Source organism: Moschus berezovskii, chromosome 12 (assembly GCF_049115385.1).
Source record: "Moschus berezovskii isolate FMDL1 chromosome 12, NW_MosBer_1.0, whole genome shotgun sequence".
NCBI classification, from domain to species: Eukaryota; Metazoa; Chordata; class Mammalia; order Artiodactyla; family Moschidae; genus Moschus; species Moschus berezovskii.
Genome location: NC_142471.1, coordinates 42541377 through 42565335, shown reverse-complemented (window position 1 = coordinate 42565335; position 23959 = coordinate 42541377). Strand labels below are relative to the sequence as shown.

Genomic DNA, 23959 nt, shown 5'->3' with positions numbered 1-23959 from the left:
TCCAAGTTGATCTACAGATTCAACATTAAGCCAGTCAAAATTCTAGTTGGCTTCTTTGCAGAAAAAGACCACCTGATCCTAAAATTCATATGAAAATTCAAGAGACTAAGAAGAACGAAACAATCTTGAAAAAGAACAAAGTTGGAACAAAATCACACTTCCTGATTTCAAAACTTACTACAAAGCTGCAGTAACCAAGACCATGTGGTACTAGCATAAGGACAGACATATGGGTGAGCAGAAAAGAACTAAAGAATGAAGAAATAAATCCTGACGTTTAGGTCAATTGATTTCAGTAGAATTCAAAGACAATTCAATGGAAAAAAAAATAGTCTTTGTTGAACAAATAGTGCTGGGACAATTTGTTATCCACATGCAAAAGAATGAAACTGGATTCCTTCCTCACTTTTTGTACAAAAACCAACTCAAAATGTAAAAACTAAAAGTACAAAACTTTTAGAACACAGGTGCAAATCTTCCTGACTTTCTATTAGGCAATCGTTTGTTAGACATGACACCAAAAGCACAAGCCACAAAAGAAAACATTTGTAAGCTGGACTTCATCAAACTTAAAAACTTTATGTCCTTCAAAGGACAGCATCAACAAAGTGAAAAAACAAGCCACAGAATGGAAGTAAACACTTTCAAATCATCTATGTGATAAAGGATTTTTATCTAAAATATGTAAGAGCTCTCAAAGGAAAACAAAACAAGACAAAAATATATAAATAACTCTTACAAAGGGGCTTCCTTGGTGGCTCAATGGAAAAGAATTCACCTGTCAGCACAAGAGGTATGGGTTCTATATCCAAGAAGATCCCACATGCCGCAGAGCAACTAAGTCCACGTACCACAACTAATGAGCCAGCACTCAGTGCACCAGAGTTATTGAGCCAGCACTCTAGAGCCCTCGAGCTGCAACTACTGAGCTCATATGCCACAATTACTGAAGCCCACACACCCTGTAGCCCATGCTCTGCAAGAGAGGCCACTGTAACAAGCCCGCACACCACAGCCAGAGAGTGGCCCCCCACTTGCCACCATCAGAGAAAAGCCTATGCAACAACCAAGACCCATCACAGCCAAAAATAAATTTTAAAAAACCCAAAACTCTTACGAGTCAACAATAAAAAGACAATCCAATTGAAAAGTGGAAAAAGGATGTGACTATACATCTCTCTTTAAAAATACATACACAAAAAAAAAAAAAGAAAAAATAAATAAATAAAAATACATACAATTTGTCAGAACTGTCATATGACCCAGCAATCCCACTGTTGGGCATACACCCCGAGGAAACCAGAACTGAAATAGACATATGTACTGCAATGTCCATTGCAGCACTATTTACAATAGCTAGGACATGAAAGCAACCTAGATGTCCATTGATAGATGAATGGATAAGGAAGCAACAGAATATTACTCAGCTATAAAAAGAAATGCATTTGAGTCAGTTCTAATGAAGTGAATGAAACTGCAGCCTATTATACACAGTGAAGTAAGTCAGAAAAAGAAAGACAAATACTGTATATTAATGCATATTTATGGAATTTAGAAAGACAGTACCGACCATCCTACCTGCAGGGCAGCAAAGGAGACACAGATGTAAGAACAGACTTTTGGACTCAGTGGGAGAAGGCAAGGGTAGGACGATTTGAGAGAATAGCATTGAAACATGTACATTACCATATGTAAAACAGATGACCAGTGCAAGTTCTATGCATGAAGCGGGGCACCCAAAGCCAGTGCTCTGGGACAACCCAGAAAGATAGGGTGGGGAGGGAGGTGGGGATTCAGGATCAAGGGGGGAAACACATGTATACCGATGACCAATTCTATGTTGATGTGTGGCAAAAACCATCACAATGTTATAAAGTAATTATCCTCCAATTAAAATTATAGATAGCATATTAAAAAGCAGAGACATTACTTTGCCAACAAAGGTCCGTCTAGTCAAGGCTATGGTTTTTCCAGTGGTCATGTATGGATGTGAGAGCTGGAATGTGAAGAAATCTGAGTGCCAAAGAATTGATGCTTTGGAACTGTGGTGTTGGAGAAGACTCTTGAGAGTCCCCTGGACTGCAAGGAGATCCAACCAGTCCATCCTAAAGGAGATCAATCCTGGGTGTTCATTGGAAGGACTGATGCTGAAGCTGAAACTCCAATACTTTGGCCACCTCATGAGAAGAGATGACTCATTGGAAAAGATCCTGATGCTGGGAGGGATTGGGGGCAGAAGGAGAAGGAGACAACAGATGAGATGGCAGGATGGCAACACCGACTCGATGGACATGCGTCTGGGTAAACTGTGGGAGTTGGTGATGGACAGGGAGGCCTGGCGTGCTGTGATTCATGGGGTCTCAAAGAGTTGGACACGACTGAGTGACTGAACTGAATATATAAAATACATATATATATGTATATATAAACTGTCAATAAGTACATAAAAAGATGCTCAACATCATTAGCCATCAAGGAAATGCAAATCAAAATCAAAATGAGTTATCCGTTCAGACCAGATAATAACAGGTATTTGGGAGAAAACAAAGAAGTTGGAATCCTCCACTGGTAGGAATTAAAATGGTCCAGCTGCTGTGAAGAACAGCTGGGCAGCTTCCCAAAAGGTTAAACAGAGAGTTACCATATAATTCAGCAATTCCATTCTAACAGGTGTGTACCCAACAGAATTGAAAGTATCTGTCCAAACAAAAGCGTCTGCTGCTGCTAAGTCACTTCAGTCGTGTCCGACTCTGTGTGACCCCATGACGGAAGCCCACCAGGCTCCCCCGTCCCTGGGATTCTCCAGGCAAGAACACTGGAGTGGGTTGCCATTTCCTTCTCCAATGTGTGAAAGTGAAAAGTGAAAGTGAAGTCGCTCAGTTGTGTCCGACCCTTAGCGACCCCACGGATTGCAGCCTACCAGGCTCCTCCATCCATAGGACTTTCTAGGCAATAGTACTGGAGTGGCTTGCCATTGCCTTCTCCGAAAGGGAGGGAGGCGTCTACGAGAATATTTATAGTAGTGTCACGATAGCCAAGGGCTTCCTTGGTGGCTCAGCGATTAAAGCGCCTGTCTGCAATGCAGGAGACCTAGGTTCGATCCCTGGGTCGGGAAGATTCTCTGGAGAAGGAATGGCAACCCACTCCAGTATTCTTGCCTGGAGAATCCCATGGGTGGATGAACCTGGTGGTTTACAGTCCACAGGGTCACAAAGAGTCGGACACGACTGACTTCACTTTCCCTTTCAGCTCAGTTCAGTTCAGTCGCTCAGTCGTGTCTGACTCTTTGCGACCCCATGAATCACAGCACGCCAGGCCTCCCTGTCCATCACCAACTCCCAGAGTTCACTCAAACTCATGTCCATCGAGTCGGTGATGCCATCCAGCCATCTCATTCTCTGTCGTCCCCGTCTCCTCCCACCCCTAATCCCTCCCAGCATCAGAGTCTTTTCCAGTGAGTCAACTCGTCACGTGAGGTGGCCAAAGTATTGGAGTTTCAGCTTTAGCATCAGTCCTTCCAATGAACACCCAGGACTGATCTCCTTTAGAATGGACTGGTTGGATCTACTTTCACTTTACCATAGCCAAAAAGTGGAAATAACCAAACATCTGTCAAAGATTAATAGATAAAATAAGAGGGCCATAGAACTTTTCTGATGGTCCAGTGGCTAAGACTGTACTACCAAGGCAGGGGACCAGGGTTCGATCCTTGGTCAGGGAACTAGATTCTACATGCTACAACTAAAGATTCGTATGCCAAAACTAAAGGATTCTACATGGTGCAACAAAAATCAAAGATCCCGTGTGCCACAACCGAGACCTGGCACAGTCAAATAAATTTTTTAAGAAGATATATATTTAGACACACACATATATAGACACACACATATATATACAAAAATGGAAAGTGGCAGACTTTATTTTGGGGGGCTTCAAAATCACTGCAGATGGTGACTGCAGCCACAAAATTAAAAGACGCTTACTCCTTGGAAGAAAAGTTATGACCAACCTAGACAGCATATTAAAAAGCACACACATTATTTTGCCAACAAAGGTCTGTCTAGTCAAAGCTATGGTTTTTCCAGTAGTCATGAATGGATGTGAGAGTTAGACTATAAAGAAAGCTGAGGGCTGAAGAATTGATGCTTTTGAACTACGGTGTTGGAGAAGACTCTTGAGAGACCCTTGGACTGCAAGGAGAGCAAACCAGTCAATCCTAAAGGAAATCAGTCCAGAATATTCATTGGAAGGACTGCTGCTAAAGCTGAAACTCCAATACTTTGGCCACCTGATGGGAAGAACTGACTCACTGGAAAAGACCCTGATGCTGGGAAAGACTGAAGGCGGGAGGAGAAGGGGACAACAGAGGGTGAGATGATTGGATGGCATCACTGACTCAATGGACATGAGTTTGAGAAAACTCCGGGAGTTGGTGATGGACAGGAAGGCCTGGCATGCTGCAGTCCATGGGGTCGCAAAAAGTCAGACACGACTGAGTGACTGAACTGAACTGAATATATATGAAAGAGGGCTATAGCCATACAACAAATACTATTCAACCATTAAAAAAATGAAACATTGACACATGCTAAATAGGTATGAATCTTTAAAACATACATGAAGTGAAAGAAGCTAGTCACAAAGGACCACATGTTGACTGCATGATTCTATTTAAACAAAATGTCCAGAATAGACAAATCTAAGACAGAAAGTATATACTACGTTTTCTAATTAAATTATTTTTAAAACAACCATGTTGTTCTTGTATTTATATACTATGTCTTTCTAAATCCTAAAATAATTCTTCTAAAATATTTTTTAAAGCACTTGAAAGCACAAAAGCATGCTATGATTCAAAGAGAAAAGACCTGGAATTTTGAAATAGCTAAGGAAAATGCATAAACCTTAAAGGCAGAAAACAAATTGTCTTTACTGAATGCTATCAAATGACCAAAATTCCTTTCAAGTTAAATTCGAGCGTTCCTTTGAACTGAAAATTATTATCAATAATTAAGCCTTAATTTGCAAAATATCTGTATATTGACCAAAATTCCTTCCAAGTTAAATTCGAGCCTTCCTTTGAACTGAAAATTATTATCAATAATTAAGCCTTAATTTGCAAAATATCTGTATATTTTATAAAGGCAATCATCAGTGTAAAGCTGAAACTTACTAGAGTTACATCACAGTAAATAATTTTAAACTAAATACAACACATAATTAAAATATTTCTTGGAATACTAGAAATGGTTTAACTTGGAGTCAGGTATACAGTTTGAATTTTAGTCTGCTATTTATCATCTAGATGATCAGCAATTCACTTGGTCTCTGCAAGCCTCAGTTCACCCTCCTGTTAAAATCAGGAATTCTAATACCTACTTCAGTATGAAAAGAATTTACTTACTAAATGGGAAGGTGAGGAGAGGAGTAGTGTTTGATTTCACTCTTTTTAAAAAAACCTATCTTTACCGTTTGAATTTTTTACAACTGGTACATAATTTAAAAACATGACAAAGATTCTATAGAGATATTTCATAAGACATCAACACATAGCAGACTCTCAATTAAAATTTCCTCACTCCTTCCATTGCCTCTCTATTAATAACTTCTTGAATTCAGGTGAACAAAACTTGGAAGAAGAAAAGTTAAACATTTATTTTTCTGAAGGCTGTCGTTATCAAGAAGGAGATAAAGAAGTGCAATAAAACTAAACTTTTAAAACACTTTCTTCAAACCATACCTAAGAATTTAGTCTGAATTTCCATGTTTACTGATTCTAATCATTTTATTCTGATACTTTTTAAGGTTTTTGGTTGTTGTTGTTAGTGCAATATAAAATAACACTACCAAGTGAAAAGGAAACTTGATACCTTAATCCTTTGACCAACAAGACAAATTCAGGATTCAGTCCATAGAACATTTACCACTGAAAACAAAATACAAATAAAAATTACTATTAACTATCTAGCAAATAAGATAAAACATAAGCTCCACCTCTTTTTGTTTTGACAGTACACTGAATAGATGAAAGTAATTTAATTGATCTAGGTTGTCAAAATCACTGCGGATGCTGATTGCAGCCATGAAATTACAAGACGCTTACTCCTTGGAAGGAAAGTTATGAACAAGCTAGATAGTATATTAAAAAGCAGAGACATTACTTTGCCAACAGAGGTCCATCTAGTCAAGGCTATATTTTTCCAGTGGTCAGGTATGGATGTGAGAGTTGGACTGTGAAGAAAGCTGATCGCCAAAGAATTGATGCTTTTGAACTGTGGTGCTGGAGAAGACTCTTGAGAGTCCCTTGGACTGCAAGGAGATCCAACCAGTCCATTCTAAAGGAGATCAATCCTGGGTATTCACTGGAAGGACTGAATCTAAAGCTGAAACTGCAATACTCTGGCCACCTCATGAGACAAGTTGACTCACTGGAAAAGACTCTGATGCTGGGAAGGATTGGGGGCGGGAGGAGAAGGGGACGACAGAGAATGAGATGGCTGGATGGCATCACCAACTCGATGGACATGAGTTTGAGTGAACTCCAGGAGTTGGTGATGGACAGGGAGGCCTGGCGTGCTGTGATTCATGGGGTCACAAAGAGTCAGACACGACTGAGCGACTGAACTGAAATGAACTGAGGTTGTCACCTTATACTTCACAGAAAATTGTAAGAATTAAAACATTCTCTTCTATATGCTAATTAACAGATGAATAAAGTGAACGTCAGGAGGCAAAGTCGTTTTGCAGGTCAAAAAGGTACCATTTTAAAATCACCAACGTACACAGGAACCACTTAAGTTGGTAATGTTGCCTTTGATAGTTTGTCTTAAAAACTGAGTCATCAGACTTTTACAAGCATCTAACTGTACCCATAGAAGTGTATAACTAGCATTTCTCATCAAGTATGTGTAAGTACATAATTAAACCCTATGTCTTTTAACCTTTACAAATTCTATTCTGGACTATTAGTACATTTATTACTGAGAAAGAATATCCTGGAGTATTACTGCAGTTCTATAGTGCTGTTCTTTCATTATTTCTAGAACATATCTCTGAAATGCGGAAACAGTAAATTTCAGAAAGATATAACAACAATGATTCACATAACTATCTCAACATCACGCAGTGGTTGAATGGGACAAAACTAAAAACTTAAAGCAGTGAAATCCAATAGACAAGGGAGTCCCCAGCTCCCAAGCCTTCTCCTTTCCATTTCTTGCAAGACACTTCAAAACTCCAACTTCAAAGACCAAAGTTTGGTCTCAGTCCCAGCAGATAAAGACAAGCTCTTAGCCCGACCTCCAAACGGTGCTTCTCCCTGCCACCCGAAAACAGGCGCAGGGGTGGCAGGATGGCCGCCCCGCCCGAGGGCGCGCGGGCGGAAAGGAGGGACACCCATGACTCACCCACCCTGGGCCCACCGCCAGACCGCCCGCGGTCTTGGGGCCAGACTCTCAGCGCCCCCAAGAGGCGGGTAGGCCTCTTCCCACGGAGCCCCCCTCTCTAGTCAGAACCGCTCCCCGGGAGAGGCCCGGGCCGCGCACAGACCTGAGACTCCAGCTCTTCCCCGCAGCTCCCGGCCCGGCGCGGGAGGCCGCGCCCCGCCCCCCGGGCTGCGAGCATGCGCATCCGGCGCGACCGCGGCTGCGCGCCCCCGAGCGTGCCCGCCGGCTCACGCCGCCGCCGCGGAGGCCGGGCGAGGCCGCGGCGGAGGCGGAGGCCCGGCTCCCTGGGCGGTGCGCGCCCCCCAGCCCTGCCGTTCGCAGGCGACATTGGCCCGCGGCGCCCGAAGCCCGTCCTTCCCGTTAGGCGGCGAGCGCCGGAGGGGAGGGGATAGCCAGGAAGGCAGGAAGCTGTGGCTTAAAAGGGCAGCCCGCGCCGGGCCCTTCCTCCCTCCGTCCGTCTCCGGGCCTGTGAGAGCGCCTCTCCTTCGTGGCCTCCGTCCCGCCGCCATGTACCGGTGCCTGGGTGAAGCGCTGCTGCTGTCCCGCGTCGGGCCCGCCGCCCTGGGTTCCGCGGCTACCGACTCGGCCGTGCTGCTGGGCCGGGCCCGCGGGCAGGCTGCCGCAGCCGCCGCCGCCCCGCAGCCAGGGCTTGTGCCGCCCGCTCGGCGACACTACAGCGAGGCGGCGGCCGACCGCGAGGACGACCCCAACTTCTTCAAGATGGTGGAGGGCTTCTTTGACCGCGGTGCCAGCATCGTGGAGGACAAGCTGGTGGAGGACCTCAAGACCCGGGAGACCGAGGAGCAGAAGCGGAACCGGGTGCGTGGCATCCTGCGGATCATCAAGCCCTGCAACCATGTGCTGAGCCTGTCCTTCCCCATCCGGCGCGACGACGGTTCCTGGGAAGTCATCGAGGGCTACCGGGCCCAGCACAGCCAGCACCGCACGCCCTGCAAGGGAGGTGAGCCCCTTGTGCCCTGCCCCGCCCCGCCTGCCCTCCAGCCTCGGGGGTTCACCGCTCAGCCCAGCCGGGGCTGGTACAGTCGCCCTCCCACGCTGTCCCCGTTCCCCCAAGTCCCGGCCTCAGCTGTGTCAGGCTCCGATGGATAGTGAATTTTCTGCTCCATCACCACCCCGTAGTTGGTCCTCCCCCCGCGAGCTTGTTGATGCTGTATGCAGAAGACACTACCACTGCTCTTTTGATCCTAGCCACTGTGACCAACAGGGTGGGTCTTGACGAAGAGCACTTGTAGAAAAGAAAATGACAGACCCATCTGTCTGCCTCTGCAAGATTTTGTGATCTTCTATGACTCAAGCGAAGGCAAAGCATGAAATAATTGTTCTCGGATTTTTTCACTTTCACAGTAGTGAGAGATGATACAGGAACATACAAAAGGAATCGAAATCTACAGTTTTACTAACTAAATGAATCTATTAATTTTAGTCGATCTTTTAAATTATCTTCCTACTGTGGCAGCTTTGCATACACACACAAAATGGTAATACATGAACAGTGTAACATCAAACACCAGGCGTTCGGAGGGTAGATCTAAAGGGTGTAGACTGCAAGATAGCCTGCCAGCCAATGGAATGAAGTCGCTGCGGGGGTGTGTACTGGTCCAGGCTAGCACCACATTTGAGTTTGAGGGAGAAAAGTACTTGAAGAAAGGGGTTGAATCGGCTAGAATTTGATAGTCACCAGGTTTGTAGTAGTCTTTGAATGTCTGTAGATTTGGCTTCTGCAGTCAGATTGTTTGTTTGTTTTTTGAGGGAAAAAAAAAAAGGCTCCCCTCTCTTTTTTACTCCTTAAAATCGCACAGTGCATTTTTAATCCTGCTTAACAGTGGAAAACCACTTTTTTCTACTAAAAAATTGTGTAGAATAAAGAACCCGGAGAGGTGGAATCCAGCTGGAGGTACCCTAATAAGCACAGAGGATGTTGGGCTGGACCCTTTGTCTCAGTAAATCAGGTCCAGTGTTCTGTTATACTGACTGAGTTCTAAGGATGATTTTTAGAATTCTCTCTAGGAGGAAAGTTTGCGCTCTGCTGGCATTCTTAGCCCAGGAACAAAGGTTGCTTCAGACTGCTTAATGATTTACGTTTACTTCTTGCTAAATTTGCATTGACCCCACCCACTTCTAGGACTTAACCTTTAGAGCTTAATTATCGTCTAGCTCTCAGTTTCCTCTTTTAGAACCAACTTTGGAACTTCTTTGATCTCTGATTTCCTATTCCAGCCCGAATACTATATAAAACACACTCAGTCCATCTACATCGCCTTCTTTCTATCCACTCCCTTATTCTCAAAACAAGCAATTCACGTTCTGGCTCCCTAGAAAAGCAGAGATGTTAGAAGAGGCAAAGTTAGCAAATATTAAATTGTAGTTGTTTCTGAAGAATGAGCATCACGTTTATGTGTCTTGTTGACATTATTTTCCAGTTGCTTAAGAGATATGCAACTAAACCAGTATATTTGTTTTCCTGCAGGATCTGAGTTCATTTCTTTGAAGTTCTTTATATTCTGTTCTTTATATGCCAGGTCCTCTCCTATGATGAGTCACACCTCCACAAACTCACTAAAGCAACTAAAGTTTGCCCTAGTTTTGTTATTCCTCTTCATCTTGCCATAGTTTTCAATACCAAAATATTAATAAATTGCATCAGCTGTAGAAAGCACTGTTAATTGTAGCACTTGTTTCTACTAGGTTCTAGTAACTAGAATGTTAAGATAAAATTCTCTGTTCTTTTTATCCTGTTTACAAGAAGGTTTGCTACTGAAAGCACTACTAAATCCCAGCATAGAAACAGAAACTGAATTGCACCTAATAAGTAGTAGCAAGCATTGCAAGATTATATGAAAGAAAATCAGCATGTATAAACTGATGAATATATTATCTTAAGGAATACAGAGGGAGCGGGATTGGGAAGGATTATGTAGCTATGAAGGCTCTTCAACATATTTTAGATTGCTTAAGATAATGAACAGGATACTAAATAGATGATCTGCAAAACAGAGGTACTGTAGACATCCATACTTTGCTTTCATGACACTCTGGAATCTTCCTACCCATTTATATCCCCATCTTATTGCAGAGAATGTATATTCCAAGAAGGAATCATTTTCAGTGGGTTTTTCTTTTTCCCTTCTAATTAAATACTACAAGGAAGTATTAACTATTTTTAGAAATGCAACATGTATTAGGTGATTGAGACTTTTTAAATGCTTTGGATTAGCCATGTGAACTTACCCTCCTAAGCACGCTTCTCTCCCCATCTTCACTCAACTGCCTTCTCAACCAGCTGGTTTGGGTTGGGGAGGACCCTTGTCTGCTCTTCATCATCATTCTCTCCAACCTCAGCTTTCTAATCTTTCTTCAAGAGCAACCTTACACCTGAGTTTTCCAACGTAAAATTCTCAAGGTTGAAACAAAACAACAATCTAACTTATAATCTCTGAAGGGAAACAGGTGGTTTTAAGAACTGAGGGTGGCTAATGTGTACTTTATACCAAGTAAATATTTAATAATAATACTGTTTTCATGCTTCTCTTTCCCCACATACCATATTTAAAGGAAGCCAGTAGGTTTGTATCTGTTAAGGATTTGCAAAAGAGTGTGCTTCATGCTCTGAAGGAAAGTTTCAAGAGAGGCCTTAGATATTTTCAGCAAAGATTAATCTTGTAGAATTTGCTTTGAGAAGACTTTTTCAAATGTGCTTGAAAACATTATCAGTGATTATTCCTGTTAACTTTCTCAGAATAAACTCTGTGTTTTACTGGCTATGATTCTACCTGAGATTAAGGTACCTTTTTAGAAAGAAATTCATTATTTAACTCACTGAAGAGAAGTAGAGAGATTGATGATAGCAGTTCATTGATGCAAGGGTCAGTTTACTTTCTCCTCTCTCCAGTCCCCCATCCCCCACTCCCTTTTAGTCCTCAGACTAAAAATGTTGAGTCCAAATTCCTGTGACTGATTTTTCCTCTCAGAACTTTCTAAAATTATCATTTAAATAAAGCTGATGTAATTCTGATACATTGTCTTATTTAGCTGCAAATGTCAGCACCCAAAAAAAGTGTATATTAACCCATTGACTTATTTTTTGAGAACTAAAATGCAAAAAAGAAACAGTAGGAGGTAGATGGTCTTTGTTCTTGTCTTTGGGCAGCTGGATGTAGGGGGTGGGGCAGGGAAGCCCGATAAGGGTTGGAGTTAATCCAGTATTGAAGCCCCTGCCTCAGCCTTTGGGATCTAATTTTGTGGTAAATAGTAGTACTTTGGGGGAAAGTGTAGAAAGTACTGATACTGTTTCAAAATGAGACATCCTCTGCTTTCACTGAAAAAAAATGTTTCAGATTTATTTCTCTTATGCCAAATTAACAACTGTCAAAACGTAGGTAAGTTTGAATAAATTCACACTATGTAGTGTTTTTAGAGTGAGTATGTATCTATAAATTTAACTCAGTCTGAAAGTTCATTTAGAGCACAGGTAGTTTATATGTCTTCTACCCTCTACCACTTAGCCCTGTGATAGTAGCCCTGTTGTTCTTTTTAATATTGTTTAGTTAAATATGAGTTGGTGTTGCTGTTATAAAAGTCTTTTTATTTCATGGAGCCAGATGCTTTCCCTGAAAATACTAGGGAATGAAAAGCCATGATAATGGAGGAGATCTATACAAGAGACCTGATTGTCCTTCAGTCTTCCTGTCACTTTGTGTGAATTCCTCTAGCTAGTTTGCTTTGGCAGTAAAAGCCCTATATGCAGAAAGACAAACACTTACTGCTTACTCATTATGCAAAGGACACGTTGCAGGAATTGGGGCATCAAAAATTTGAGGACAAACATCAATAGTCTGTTTCAAACTCCAGTAAAACTGACATTTAAATTACTAAGTGTAGAGAATTACTTAGACTTTATAACTTATATAGTGGGAAGAAATTGGCTTTAGCGCTATTGGTGATCATTTAGATTGCTTAATAAAATTGTTTCATATCCAGTTACGTTAAAGATAACTGAGGGCTTTGCCGGGAACCAATAAAGGCTAAAATATCAACTTCTGGATGTTGAAAATTCCTAGGCTATATAGTCTCTGACATGAGACTTTTTTTCTTTTTCTTTTTTTTTTCTGATTATTTTACATAATAATTAGGTTGTTATAAATAATGACAGGGAAAAACCTTTAATAGCATTTTAATGAAGCATGTTGATTCATAAATGGGCCCATAACTGCCCCACCCAACAAATCCCTGTTAAAATACAAATGTTCTAATAATTTGTGAACATTTGTGAATAATTGTGATTTTTGTGAATATTTGTGAAAGTTATAAAATGAAACAGCTGTATTCCCAATCCTTTCCTACAAGATAACTGTGAACAGTCTTAAGACCACAGCTATTATCTAAAACTGACCTAGCTATCCAGATGGATCAATATTTTCCCCTTTCCAGAGGCAGAAATTAATGCAGATTGAAGTACACACTATCAAGACTGAAGTGTTAATGTATGAAATACTACAGTAGAGGCAGGAAAAGTTTTCTGAAGGGCAAGAAGACAGTCTGCGAGAAGGCTGCTCAGAATATTTCTGATTACCTTTCGCAAGGCAGCTGTACCTGGGAGAGTCTGCCTTCACTAAGGTCAACTGGCAAAACAAGGGATAACAGTAGTAGATAACATTTGTTGAGTCTTAGTGAAAGTGAAGTTGCTCAGTCGTGTCCAACTCTTTGCAACCCCATGGCCTGTAGCCCACCAGGCTCCTCCATCCATGGGATTCTCCAGACGAGAGCACTGGAGTGGGTTGCCATTTACTTCTCCAGGGGATCTTCCCGACCCAGGGATCAAACCCTGGCCTACCACATTATAGGCAGACGCTTTACCATCTGAGCCACCAGGGAAGCCCCATTCATTTTGCTAAGAGCTTTTCATACATCACTGCTTTGATTCCTCAGAACAACCTCCTGAATGCACTGTTGACCCAGATTTTCTGATGCAAATACGAAGGTTAAAGAATGAGGTTTCTTTTACAGGGGTTACACAGCAATAAGTAGTAGGGTTCAGTTCAGGTTCTAGCCATATGATTCTGGCACCCACCTTCTTAGTCTTTACTGTCTGGATTTATTCATGTGAAAAGTTAAAAATTGAATCATGTAAGAATTAATCAAAATTAATTACTAGTCAGTGCAATAATCTTTAAATGGCTTTCTTCTGGGTGTCTCTTCCTATAAACTAAGCAAACGTGATCATGAATCGCTATTATTTCTCTTGACTGTTCCTGGTGAAAGTCTCTCAGACTCTTTGCTTTTTCTGAATTGCTTCTTGGCTAGTTGAAAATATGAAAGATGACACAAATGAAAATTATAAAGATTGACTTTCCTTTCCTAAAAAGTGTTAGCCGCTCAGTCGTGTCTGACTGCAACCCCATGGACAGTAGTCCACCAGGCTCCTCTGTCCATGGAATTCTCCAGGCAAGAATTCTGGAGTGGTTAGCCATTCCCTTCTCCAGGGGATCTTCCCAACCCAACGATGGAACCCTGGTCTCCTGCATTGCAGGCGGATTCTAGTGACACAGTTGAAAGCACTCTGAATAATATGTTGCTGCAGTAGGAGTTCAAGGAAGATGCCAGAGAAAGAAGACTGTCTAGAGGTCGGGAAAGCTGGATAGGACTTAGATTGGGAAAAGGTCATTTCAGATAAAGAGATGTCAAAGAGGAGGTGATGATGATAGCTCTAGCAGGAGGCAGGACTGTGTGTGTTGGGATCATGAGGACAGACTATGTTTGTAAATAGTAAAAAGTAAGGCTTTATAGCATAAATATTCATTTGATTACTAATACACAGCTCCTAAAACCCGTGTAATTTCCTGAGTGATAGGGGTTCTAAGCGTGCCCATTGTTTTAATATTTGGCCTTTGACTCTAGTTGCTAACACAGAGCCATTGAAATCCTTGTAATTTCCAGAGTTATGGGGGATGGCAGGAACATCCTATAGAGAGTTCCTAAAGCCCTTGGAATTTCCTGGGTGAATAAGAGCACCTTTTGTTCTGATGAACAAGTTCTTGGCTCCTTGATAGCTTCAAGATTTCCCCTACAGGTAGGGTGCATGGAATGGAGAGTCAAAGATAACTCGGTTTTCTCCTCGGAGACACTGATAGAAAAACTGGTATTAGGGAAAGAAGCGTTACTAGGAAAGAGGATTGGATTTTGAAGATAAAGGAAATCTGATGTAAAATGATCCTAAGGAAAAAACACATAGATTTTTCTCAACTTTATCCTTGCAAAGTATAGTCCCTGTGGTACCTGTCCCTACCTTGTCTCCAATATCCCTATAATCCTTCTCTTCCTCTCTTAAGATCCCTCTCAGATATCTCCTAAACTTATAAATAATAGATATGAAACTAGATATCTGAAAATTTGAGCCTTTACCTCTTTGAAACTTTTTACAACAAATTGTTGTCTTTTACTAAATGTTACCTACTTCATATTCACAAGTCTTACTAGCATCATTCCCAAGACCTATTTGGTATGACTAAGTTTAGTATTATTATCAGAGTGAGGAATCAATAAAACAAAAATTAACAGAATCTTCCCTCCCCCACTTAATGCATATTCTTTCCTCCATCGATTGGGCAGTAAGTTAAATACTTAAGCACAAAACAGAGCTATATGTGCTATAGATATGTATGTACATAAATGCAGGGAAATGACTTGGAAGGATACATATACATTTAAATTGCTAAGAATATTCACCCCTAAAGAATGAGGTCATAAGTGGTAATCAGGAGACATCTGCTTTTCTGTATTTGAATTTTGATGAAAACAGGCATATATGTTATGTAATTTTGAAATTTTAATGGAAAGAAATACATTTTCCATTCCATTTTTTCAGCATCTGCTAAACATTCACTTCCAGAAGGCTTAGATTTATCTCTCCAAAGTGCTTAAAATAAAAATTTTGATACTAGGTTAAAACCGTGAAGTGTTCCCTGCCTTCTTACGTGGATACTTTCAAAAGAAGTCCTTAGCTCCTGAACTAAATACTCCTTCCTGAGGCTGAAGGAATTTTTGTGAGACTTTGAGTATTTTATATGGCCATTACTTGCTGGTGGGTAGGTACTGGTTTCTCACTGCTTCTTTGCCTTCTCTCCTCATTTTAAATTAAGTTATGTTCTTTCATTGCGAATTAGGGGATTATACTGAGAAAACAGGTTCTAATGAGTAAATGGCAAGTGTAGTAGTGCGTGAACTTTAATAAGAGTTGTCAGTCCTCTTTGCCTTTATGGGTTTCTATGCTTGTGGTGGAACTCTTGGTTATTGGGTATAGTTTCTGAGAAGACACAATGCAGGTGGGAATTAAATTTCTAGTCCATAAATCAAACAATATTAAAAGATCCAGGTTCAAGTAACTTTTAAAACCATTTGAATTTACATGAATGTATTTAGTTAATGATTCATCATAAAAAGCAAAGCTTACATTGGAGGGACTGATGCTAAAGCTGAAACTCCAATACTTTGGCCACCTCAAAGAAGAGTTGACTCACTGGAAAAGACTCTGATGCTGGGAAAGATTGGGGGCGGGAAGAGAAGGGGACGACAGAGAGTGAGATGGCTGGATGGCATCACCGACTCGATGGACATGAGTTTGAGTGAACTCCAGGAGTTGGTGATGGACAGGGAGGCCTGGCGTGCTGTGATTCATGGGGTCGCAAAGAGTCGGACACGACTGAGCGACTGAACTGAACTGAACTTAGTCGCTAAGAGCTTTTTTGTATGTGTTGATTTTGAGTCAGCTAGGAAAAGGAAGGGAAATTCAAGCTCCTCAGTAGTGGTTTTCACTGCATCTTTTTCAGCTGGTGTGTTTCCTTTATCACCATAGCAACTTAGCCAGTTTCTGCTTTTGATTTTTTTCTTTCTAGAAAAACTTACTGTACGCCAATCTTAGGCTCTTGAAGGTAATAAGGAAAGTCCCTGGGAATTAAGTTAAAAGGCTGAGAAACATTTTGTGCTGTGTATGGTTTGCAGATGTCTGCATTTCACTGATGTCCTTTTCAAACATCTGGATACTAGTTAGCTCAAAATAAGTATATATCAGGTTAACTTCTCTGGAGAATCAAAGGTATGATTACAAAATTCTATTACCAACCCTTCCTCCAATGTTACCAAGTTTGATAAATAATAAGCAGTGTCATGGGTGGTGTTTCTTCAGTTTACTCTGGTGAACTGAAAGCACAGATTACTGTAAGCCATGGTCCTTGACTTTAGACCCCATTTCTTTCTCTTTTTTAATTTTCATTTTATATTATAGTTGATTTGCAATGTTAGTTTCAGGTGAACAGCATAGTGATTGAGTTATACATATGTTTATTTCTATTTTTCAGATTCTTTCCCATAGAAGTTACTGCAGAATACTGATTAGAATTCCTATTCAGTAGACCTACCTATACAGTAGGTCCTTGTTGATCTATTTTATATAGTGTGTATATGTTAATCCCAACCTTCTAATTTATTCCTTTCCCCACACCCCATTTCTTATGACGTTAGACCTGTGGGCCACACCTCTGTAATCACCCAGTTCCCCTTCTAGTGTACCCAGCTGTGGACTTAACACTTTCCATTGGAAGCATCTACCTCCATTATTACATCTGTTGTTCAAAGACCCAACTGATCTCTTCTCAAACACTGGTAATGCTAGTGTCAACATAGGCTCTGAGACTTTAGGATACCCAGAAACTCTAACATACTTTTCTCCATTTCTCTGATAAGATTTGTTCCTTTTAGTTTCTGTCCCTGTACCCCATCCAGTCTCTGTTGGTCTTGCTTACCTTTAGCCTTCTCTGCCACAGAAAAGAGGGAAAGAAAGGCTTGGCTTTATAAAAAATGAGAATATTCATACTGAAAATAAGGTCCTTCCTGCTTCATTTTGGATTAAAAATGTTTTAAGTTCTTCTGATTTTCTTTTATGCATGTGGGTATTTGGCTTTTTGAGTTACTTTGTCTTAAGATTCACTATTCTTGAAACGCAGTAGGTGTTCAGAAACGCTAGGTTTCCCCCTTATTTCAGAACTTCAAAGTTTATCACATCGTTTTGTCACATCACCGATTGTGCTAGTATCTCCCAATCCACTGAATTTACGAATTTTGTGGGAATATTGTCTTCTTTGCAGTCATATTCTTAGCATCAGTTAGAATGTGATGAAGAATTTTTCAGGTGGCAGTATATTTTTAGTAATTTTCTTTGATTTCCAATCCCAAAGGAGGAAGAGTAACTAGCTTTCCCTTGGGTGTAGGTAATTTCCTGTATTACTGGAGTTTGTTAACCTGTTATCGAGAGTGTTTTGTTCAGAGTACTTGTTGAGGTTTTTTTTCCCCCTCAGATTAATAGTGTGAGTCACTCTGTACTAGTATATCTGCTGATTTCCAGAATTAAAAGCATTCATGTATTGCTAATTAGAAAGTAAAAATAGAAGCATATGTCTTCTTTAGCCCAGGCACCCCTTGCACTGGTTTCTAGGTTCCTCTCTGTGTCTACCCTTTTCTGTTCCAAGGCTTATTCCCCTGACTCCACTACTTTCCTTGTAGTCGTCCCTTGCGTCAATTCACTGGAAGTCGTCATGGGTTCCTAGCCTGCAGAAAATGCCTGTGGAATGAGAGGTAATTTATGTAACTACTGTTCTTCAGTGTCTTTCAGTTGAATTCTGTAAATGGGTGGGGCTAGGAAAGAAAATTTCACTTTACAAACAGGAATTCCTGGGTGCCATCCAGTGGAAACATGTTTTTTGTTACACGCACAGTTTCTGACTCATTCCAGGACTTCTGCAATAAAATAGACGTTTTTGTTTACACCATGTTGTAGAAAGAAGGGTCTGGTTTCCAATGAGCATTTAAGTCTAACGCTTAAATTTCTGTCTGATTTCGAATGTTAATATTTCAAGCTGTTTTTCGTTGAAGGCACTAGTTATAAGCACTGGGTAAGGGAAAGTAACTTTTCCCCCACTTAAGAAAGGAAGGGGGACTTCCCTGGTGGTCCAGTGATTAAGACTTCCCCTTCTAATGCAGGGGGTGCTGGTTTGATCCCTGATTGGGGAGCTAAGATCTCACATGCCTCCTGGTGAAAAAACTAAAACACACAACAGAAACAATATTGTAACAAATTCAATGAAAAACTTTAAAAACTGGTCCACAGTAAAAAAAAAAATCTTTTAGAAAAAAGAAGTTCATATAATTTAGTGACTGCTTGCACAGACTCTAAAAGCACACTGATAAAAGGGCTTTATATATAATAAAAAAAATGCTGGTTCTTAATAGTGCACTACTTTACCACCCCTATGAATTTAGCTTGAGAAGTAATAAAATCAAAGTTCATTGAACTGCTTAAAATGCTATCCATTTAGACTTTTGAAATGTACATTACTTTGCTATTTGCCACTACTTTGTAATACTTATTATAGAAGTGAGAGTGAAGTATTGGCCACATGCAGACACTGTGCCAGCTGCCTCATACACATTATCCCAAGCAATTCTGGCGTGAAGCCTAAGAGCATTGCTTATACCTCACTGCTCAACCAGGTGAGCAGGTGCAGACATCCACTGCAGTTGCTATTTGGGTGGGGATTCACTTGTTAGAAAATGATGGGCACTACACCCAACCCAGATTCCTGGCCTAGCTTCAGGTCAGTTCAGTCGCTCAGTCGTGTCCGACTCTGCAACCCCATGAATCGCAGCACGCCAGGCCTTCCTGTCCATCGCCAACTCCCGGAGTTTACCCAAACTCATGTCCATCGAGTCGGTGATGCCATCCAGCTATCTCATCCTCTGTCGTCCCCTTCTCCTCCTGTCCCGAATCCCTCCCAGCATCAGGGTCTTTTCCAGTGAGTCAGCCTCTTCTTTGAGGTGGCCAAAGTATTGGAGTTTCAGCTTCAGCATCAGTCCTTCCAGTGTACACCCAGGACTAATCTTCTTTAGGGTGGACTGGTTGGATATCCTTGCAGTCCAAGGGACTCTCAAGAGTCTTCTCCAACACCACAGTTCAAAAGCATCAATTCTTCAGTGCTCAGCTTTCTTCATAGTCCAACTCACATCCATACATGACCACTGGAAAAACCATAGCCTTGACTAGACGGACCTTTGTTGGCAAAGTAATGTCTCTGCTTTTTAATAGACTGTCTGCTGCTGCTGCTGCTGCTGCTAAGTCACTTCAGTCGTGTCCGACTCTGTGTGACCCCATAGACAGCAGCCCACCAGGCTCCCCCATCCCTGGGATTCTCCAGGCAGGAACACTGGAGTGGGTTGCCATTTCCTTCTCCAATGTGTGAAAGTGAAAAGTGAAAGTGAAGTCGCTCAGTCATGTCCGACCCTTAGCGACCCCACGGACTGCAGCCCACCAGGCTCCTCCATCCATGGGACCCTCTAGGCAAGAGTACTGGAGTGGCTTGCCATTGCCTTCTTGAAGGTTGGTCATAACTTTCCTTCCAAGGAGTAAGCGTCTTTAACTTTATGGCTGCAATCACCATCTGCAGGCCTAGCTTATTTTCCACTAAATGATATGCCTGCTGCTTAGTCACTTCAGTCATGTCCAACTCTGCAACCCTATGGACTGCAGCCTGCCAGGCTCCTCTGTCTATGTGATTCTCTAGGCAAGAGTCATAGAGTGGGTTGTCATACCCTCCTCTAGGGTATCTTCCCAATCCAGGGATCGAACCAGGTCTCCTGCATTGCAGACAGACTTCTGCTGAGCCACCAGGGAAGCCCCATTAACAACATGCCTAAGTAATGCCTATTCATTAATTTGTATAAACACATTTTAGTATTTAAGCAATTTTTTAGCTTAACCAAGGAGATAAAAGACCTAAGATGTTATTGAAGGAAATTGAAGATAAAAAGGAGTGGAAAATATCCTGTGTTCATAGATTGGAAGAATTCATAATATTAAAATGTCCATAATACCCAAAGTAATCAATAGGTTTAGTGCAACCCCTATCAAAATCTCATAACAGTTTTTCAAAGAACTAGAAGAAATAATCCTAAAATTTGTATGGAACTACAGAAGATCTTGTATAGCCAAACAATCTGGAGAAAAAAAGAATAAAGCTAGAGGTATCATGCTCCCTGACTTAGACTATACTATAAAGTTACAGCAATCAAAACAGTATATTTCTGGCACAAAAAAGACACATAGATCAATGGAACAGAATAGAGAGCCCATAAATAAGCCCACACACTTACAGTCAATTAATCTACAACAAAGGAAGCTAGAATATACAGTTGGGAATAGATACAAAAATAAAACTTAAAGACCTAAAGGTAAGATCGGAAACCATAAAACTTTTAGAGAAAAACAAAGGCAGACATAAATCATAGCAATATTTTTTTTGGATCTGTCTCCTAAGGCAAAGGAAACCAGCAACAAAGTGAAAAGACTTTATCTGCTGACTGGGAGAAAACATTTGGGTTAAATATCTAAAGTATATAAACAGCTCCTACAACTCCATACTAAAAAAACAACCTAATTTAAAAATAGAAGACCACAAATAGCAAATGTTGGTGAGGAAGTAGAGAAAAGGGAACACAGAGTTGGTGGGAGTGTTAATTGGTGCAGCCAATTTCTGGAAAACTGGAGGTTCCTTAAGAAAAATAAAGATAGAACTACCATATGATTTAGCAGTTCCACTTCTGGGAATGTATATGAAAAGAATGAAAATGCTAATTTCAAAAAGATACATGCACCTCAATGTTTAGAGCAGCAGTATTTGTAATAGCCAAAATATGGAAGCACTTGAAGTGTCCAGCAGGTGAACAGATGTGTTGTGCATATATTTTATATATAATATACATTTAAATATCTATATGTTGTTATTCAGTTGCTCAGTTGTGTCTGACTCTCTGTGACCCCATGGACTGCAGCACACCAGGCTATGTCCTCCACTCTCTCCCAGAATTAGCTGAAATTTTGTCAGTGATGCTATCAAACCATCTCATCCTCTGTCGCCCCCTTCTCCTGCCCTCAGTCTTTCCCAGCATCAGGATCTTTTCCAGTTGGTCAGCTTTCTGCATCAGGTGGCCAAAATATTGGAGCTTCAGCATCAGTCCTTCCAGTGAATTTTCAGGGTTGATTTCCTTTAGGACTGACTGGTTCGATCTCCTTGCTATCCAAGGGGTTCGAGTCATCTCCAGCACCACAATTCAAAAGCATCAGTTCTTTGGTGCCCAGCCTTTTCTATGATCCAACTCTCATATCTGTACATGACTGCTGGAAAAACCATAGCTTTGACTATACAGACCTTAAAAAGTGTGGACATTTTTGAGTTCTTGTATTTTTTTTAACATGCTGGAAGGATGTTCTAAATACATCCCCTTCTTTCTCACCCCATCTTTGTTTTTTTTTTTTAACAACCAGGTATCCGTTACAGCACTGATGTGAGTGTAGATGAAGTAAAAGCTCTGGCTTCTCTGATGACATATAAGTGTGCAGTGGTTGGTAAGTGATCTTCTTTGTTGCTACCTAATAAGAACTCTGGGAAAATGTGTTTGCATACAAGGTTACTTTTCAGATGATAGAGAAATATACCTTAGGAGAAGTGTTTGGGTTTGTTTTGCTTTTTTTAGGTTGAGAAAGACTTACATCATTTTTCTATAAGTCTTGGTTTACCTTTTTCTAAATGGGAAACTTTTTATAGGAATTAACTGAATTTTGCTGAAGTATTTGTTTAAATCCCTTTATATACTCTGTAAATAAGACCAAACCATATTACAAGAAAAATACCTTGTTACATTTTAGGCATAGTAAGGCATTCTGATTAGACATGCACTGTAATTTGCATACTCTTAAAATTTATATTACATCATTTTGGGAAAGATCATTGTGGACTTATTTACTGAACTTTCTGAAACTAAAGCTAAAAGCATCACACTTTTATAGTATTACATAGTGCTTTCTGCCTTTTTAATTCTTTTATCCTTTATATGGAATAACAGCTTTCAAACTTCTCTTTCAGATGTGCCATTTGGGGGTGCCAAAGCTGGTGTTAAGATCAATCCCAAGAACTATACTGTAAGTATCAAAATGACATTAGTGCACATGGTACATTTATAAAGGACTTGAAATTACTGTGCTTCTGTGTATCCCTTACACCGGTGAGATTAATGGTTCCTATTGCTTTTAAAAGCAATGAAAAAATAAGTAGACAATTAACTCATTGAATGTTTTGCCATGTAAAAGTTCACCTGCTTATATCAATGTCCTTTTTTATTTTCCTACTTGGTTAAAAAGTAATTATATACATTATATCCTTAGGCATTTGTGTACATGTTTATTATATAAACATGGCTATAATGTAAATATACTATAAATAAATATATCATATACTAATATAACTATGAACTGAGGTTTTTATGTTGGGATCTCAAGGTTCTAGTGATATGTAGTTTGGTAAAAAATTTATTTATCAATTCCAAGGTAATGTTACTAATTAACCTCTCTGTTAAGTTTAATAAATTTTATGAATTAATACCTGAATACGAACAATATCTATGTTTTTGAAACCGTGATTGAAGGAAAATAAACCATGAGGATCGCTCAGAGGCTCCTATTTTAATACAGGAAGAACAAGTTTGAGCACTGGTGCTAGTCTGTGTTGTTATTCGGTCACTAAGTCTTGTCCAACTCTGCAGCCCCATGGACTGCAGCACGCTAGACTCCCATGTCCTTTTTCGGTAACCTAATATTTGGTCTCGGAAATTTAAATTTTAATTTCCATTTAAAATGGAAATGCCTACTTTAGAAGTTGTTTTTCTGAAGATTACACAAGATAATATGAAAATGTTCTATAAGTAGAAAATAGGATGCAACTGTTATCTCCTCAAGTGGTTTTTCTATCAAAAATTATTTTTTCATTGTTGTCTGTGTTTTCACCTTTTTCCTTTACAGGATAATGAATTGGAAAAGATCACAAGGAGGTTCACCATGGAGCTGGCAAAGAAGGGCTTTATTGGTATGTATTGCCATGTCGGTTTCCACAGTGTGGGAACATCTAAAAAGTAGTTGTCATAATTTTTAACTCCTGCTTTTGTCTGTATATAGATACAGACATGGAGAGACTTGTCCTTTTACTTTGAGAAATTGGGTTCTGTGTTAAGCATGGTGAACATACCAGGGCATGTCCGTGCACCGCTCTAATGGAAAAGTTCGCGCTCTCAGTATCCAGTGTGGACAGCAGCAGAGGTCACTTGCGCCTCTTCTCCTCGTACAGACATAGCATCTCAGGGTTTTTGATCACTGTAATAGCATTGAACCACAAGCACAGTCACAACTGTGGCACCAAAAAGATTTTGGGAACTAAATAATACCTTCATCATAAATAATTTTTAATATGCGAAAAGGAGTTTTGCAGTAGTAATCCTGTTCTGAAAGCAGTGAGAAAACATGCTGTTTGGAATCGGAGGCTGAAGCAGGCCTTTCCCTTCAGAGAAGTGGGTGCAGGCTGGGAGGTGTGGAGGCTCATTCTGATGACTCATTCTGCCATCAC

General features: G+C 40.6%; 2 protein-coding genes across 6 annotated transcripts in view; one reads left to right on the top strand and one right to left on the bottom strand.

Annotated features, from left to right (window-relative positions):
- SHLD2 (shieldin complex subunit 2) overlaps positions 1 to 7635 on the bottom strand; it is a 113035-nt gene extending 105400 nt beyond the window's left edge. For 2 of the 5 annotated variants that reach the window (XM_055425282.2, XM_055425286.2), the window contains exons 1-2: positions 7549 to 7635; positions 5871 to 5926 (exon numbers count right to left, since the gene is read on the bottom strand). The gene's annotated coding sequence lies outside the window, so the exon portion shown is untranslated. Of the gene's footprint in view, positions 1 to 5870; positions 5927 to 7548 lie in introns of those variants that run through there. The other 3 variants (XM_055425283.2, XM_088842081.1, XM_088842080.1) reach the window with 3 other exon arrangements.
- Positions 7636 to 7753: 118 nt separating this feature from the next.
- Positions 7754 to 23959, top strand: part of GLUD1 (glutamate dehydrogenase 1) — a 40875-nt gene continuing 24669 nt past the window's right edge. Inside the window, exons 1-4 of the mRNA XM_055425290.2 lie at positions 7754 to 8406; positions 21832 to 21912; positions 22430 to 22485; positions 23362 to 23425. Of these exons, the coding sequence (XP_055281265.1) occupies positions 7953 to 8406; positions 21832 to 21912; positions 22430 to 22485; positions 23362 to 23425 (655 nt within the window). The 5' untranslated portion in view covers positions 7754 to 7952. The remainder of the gene's footprint in view (positions 8407 to 21831; positions 21913 to 22429; positions 22486 to 23361; positions 23426 to 23959) is intronic.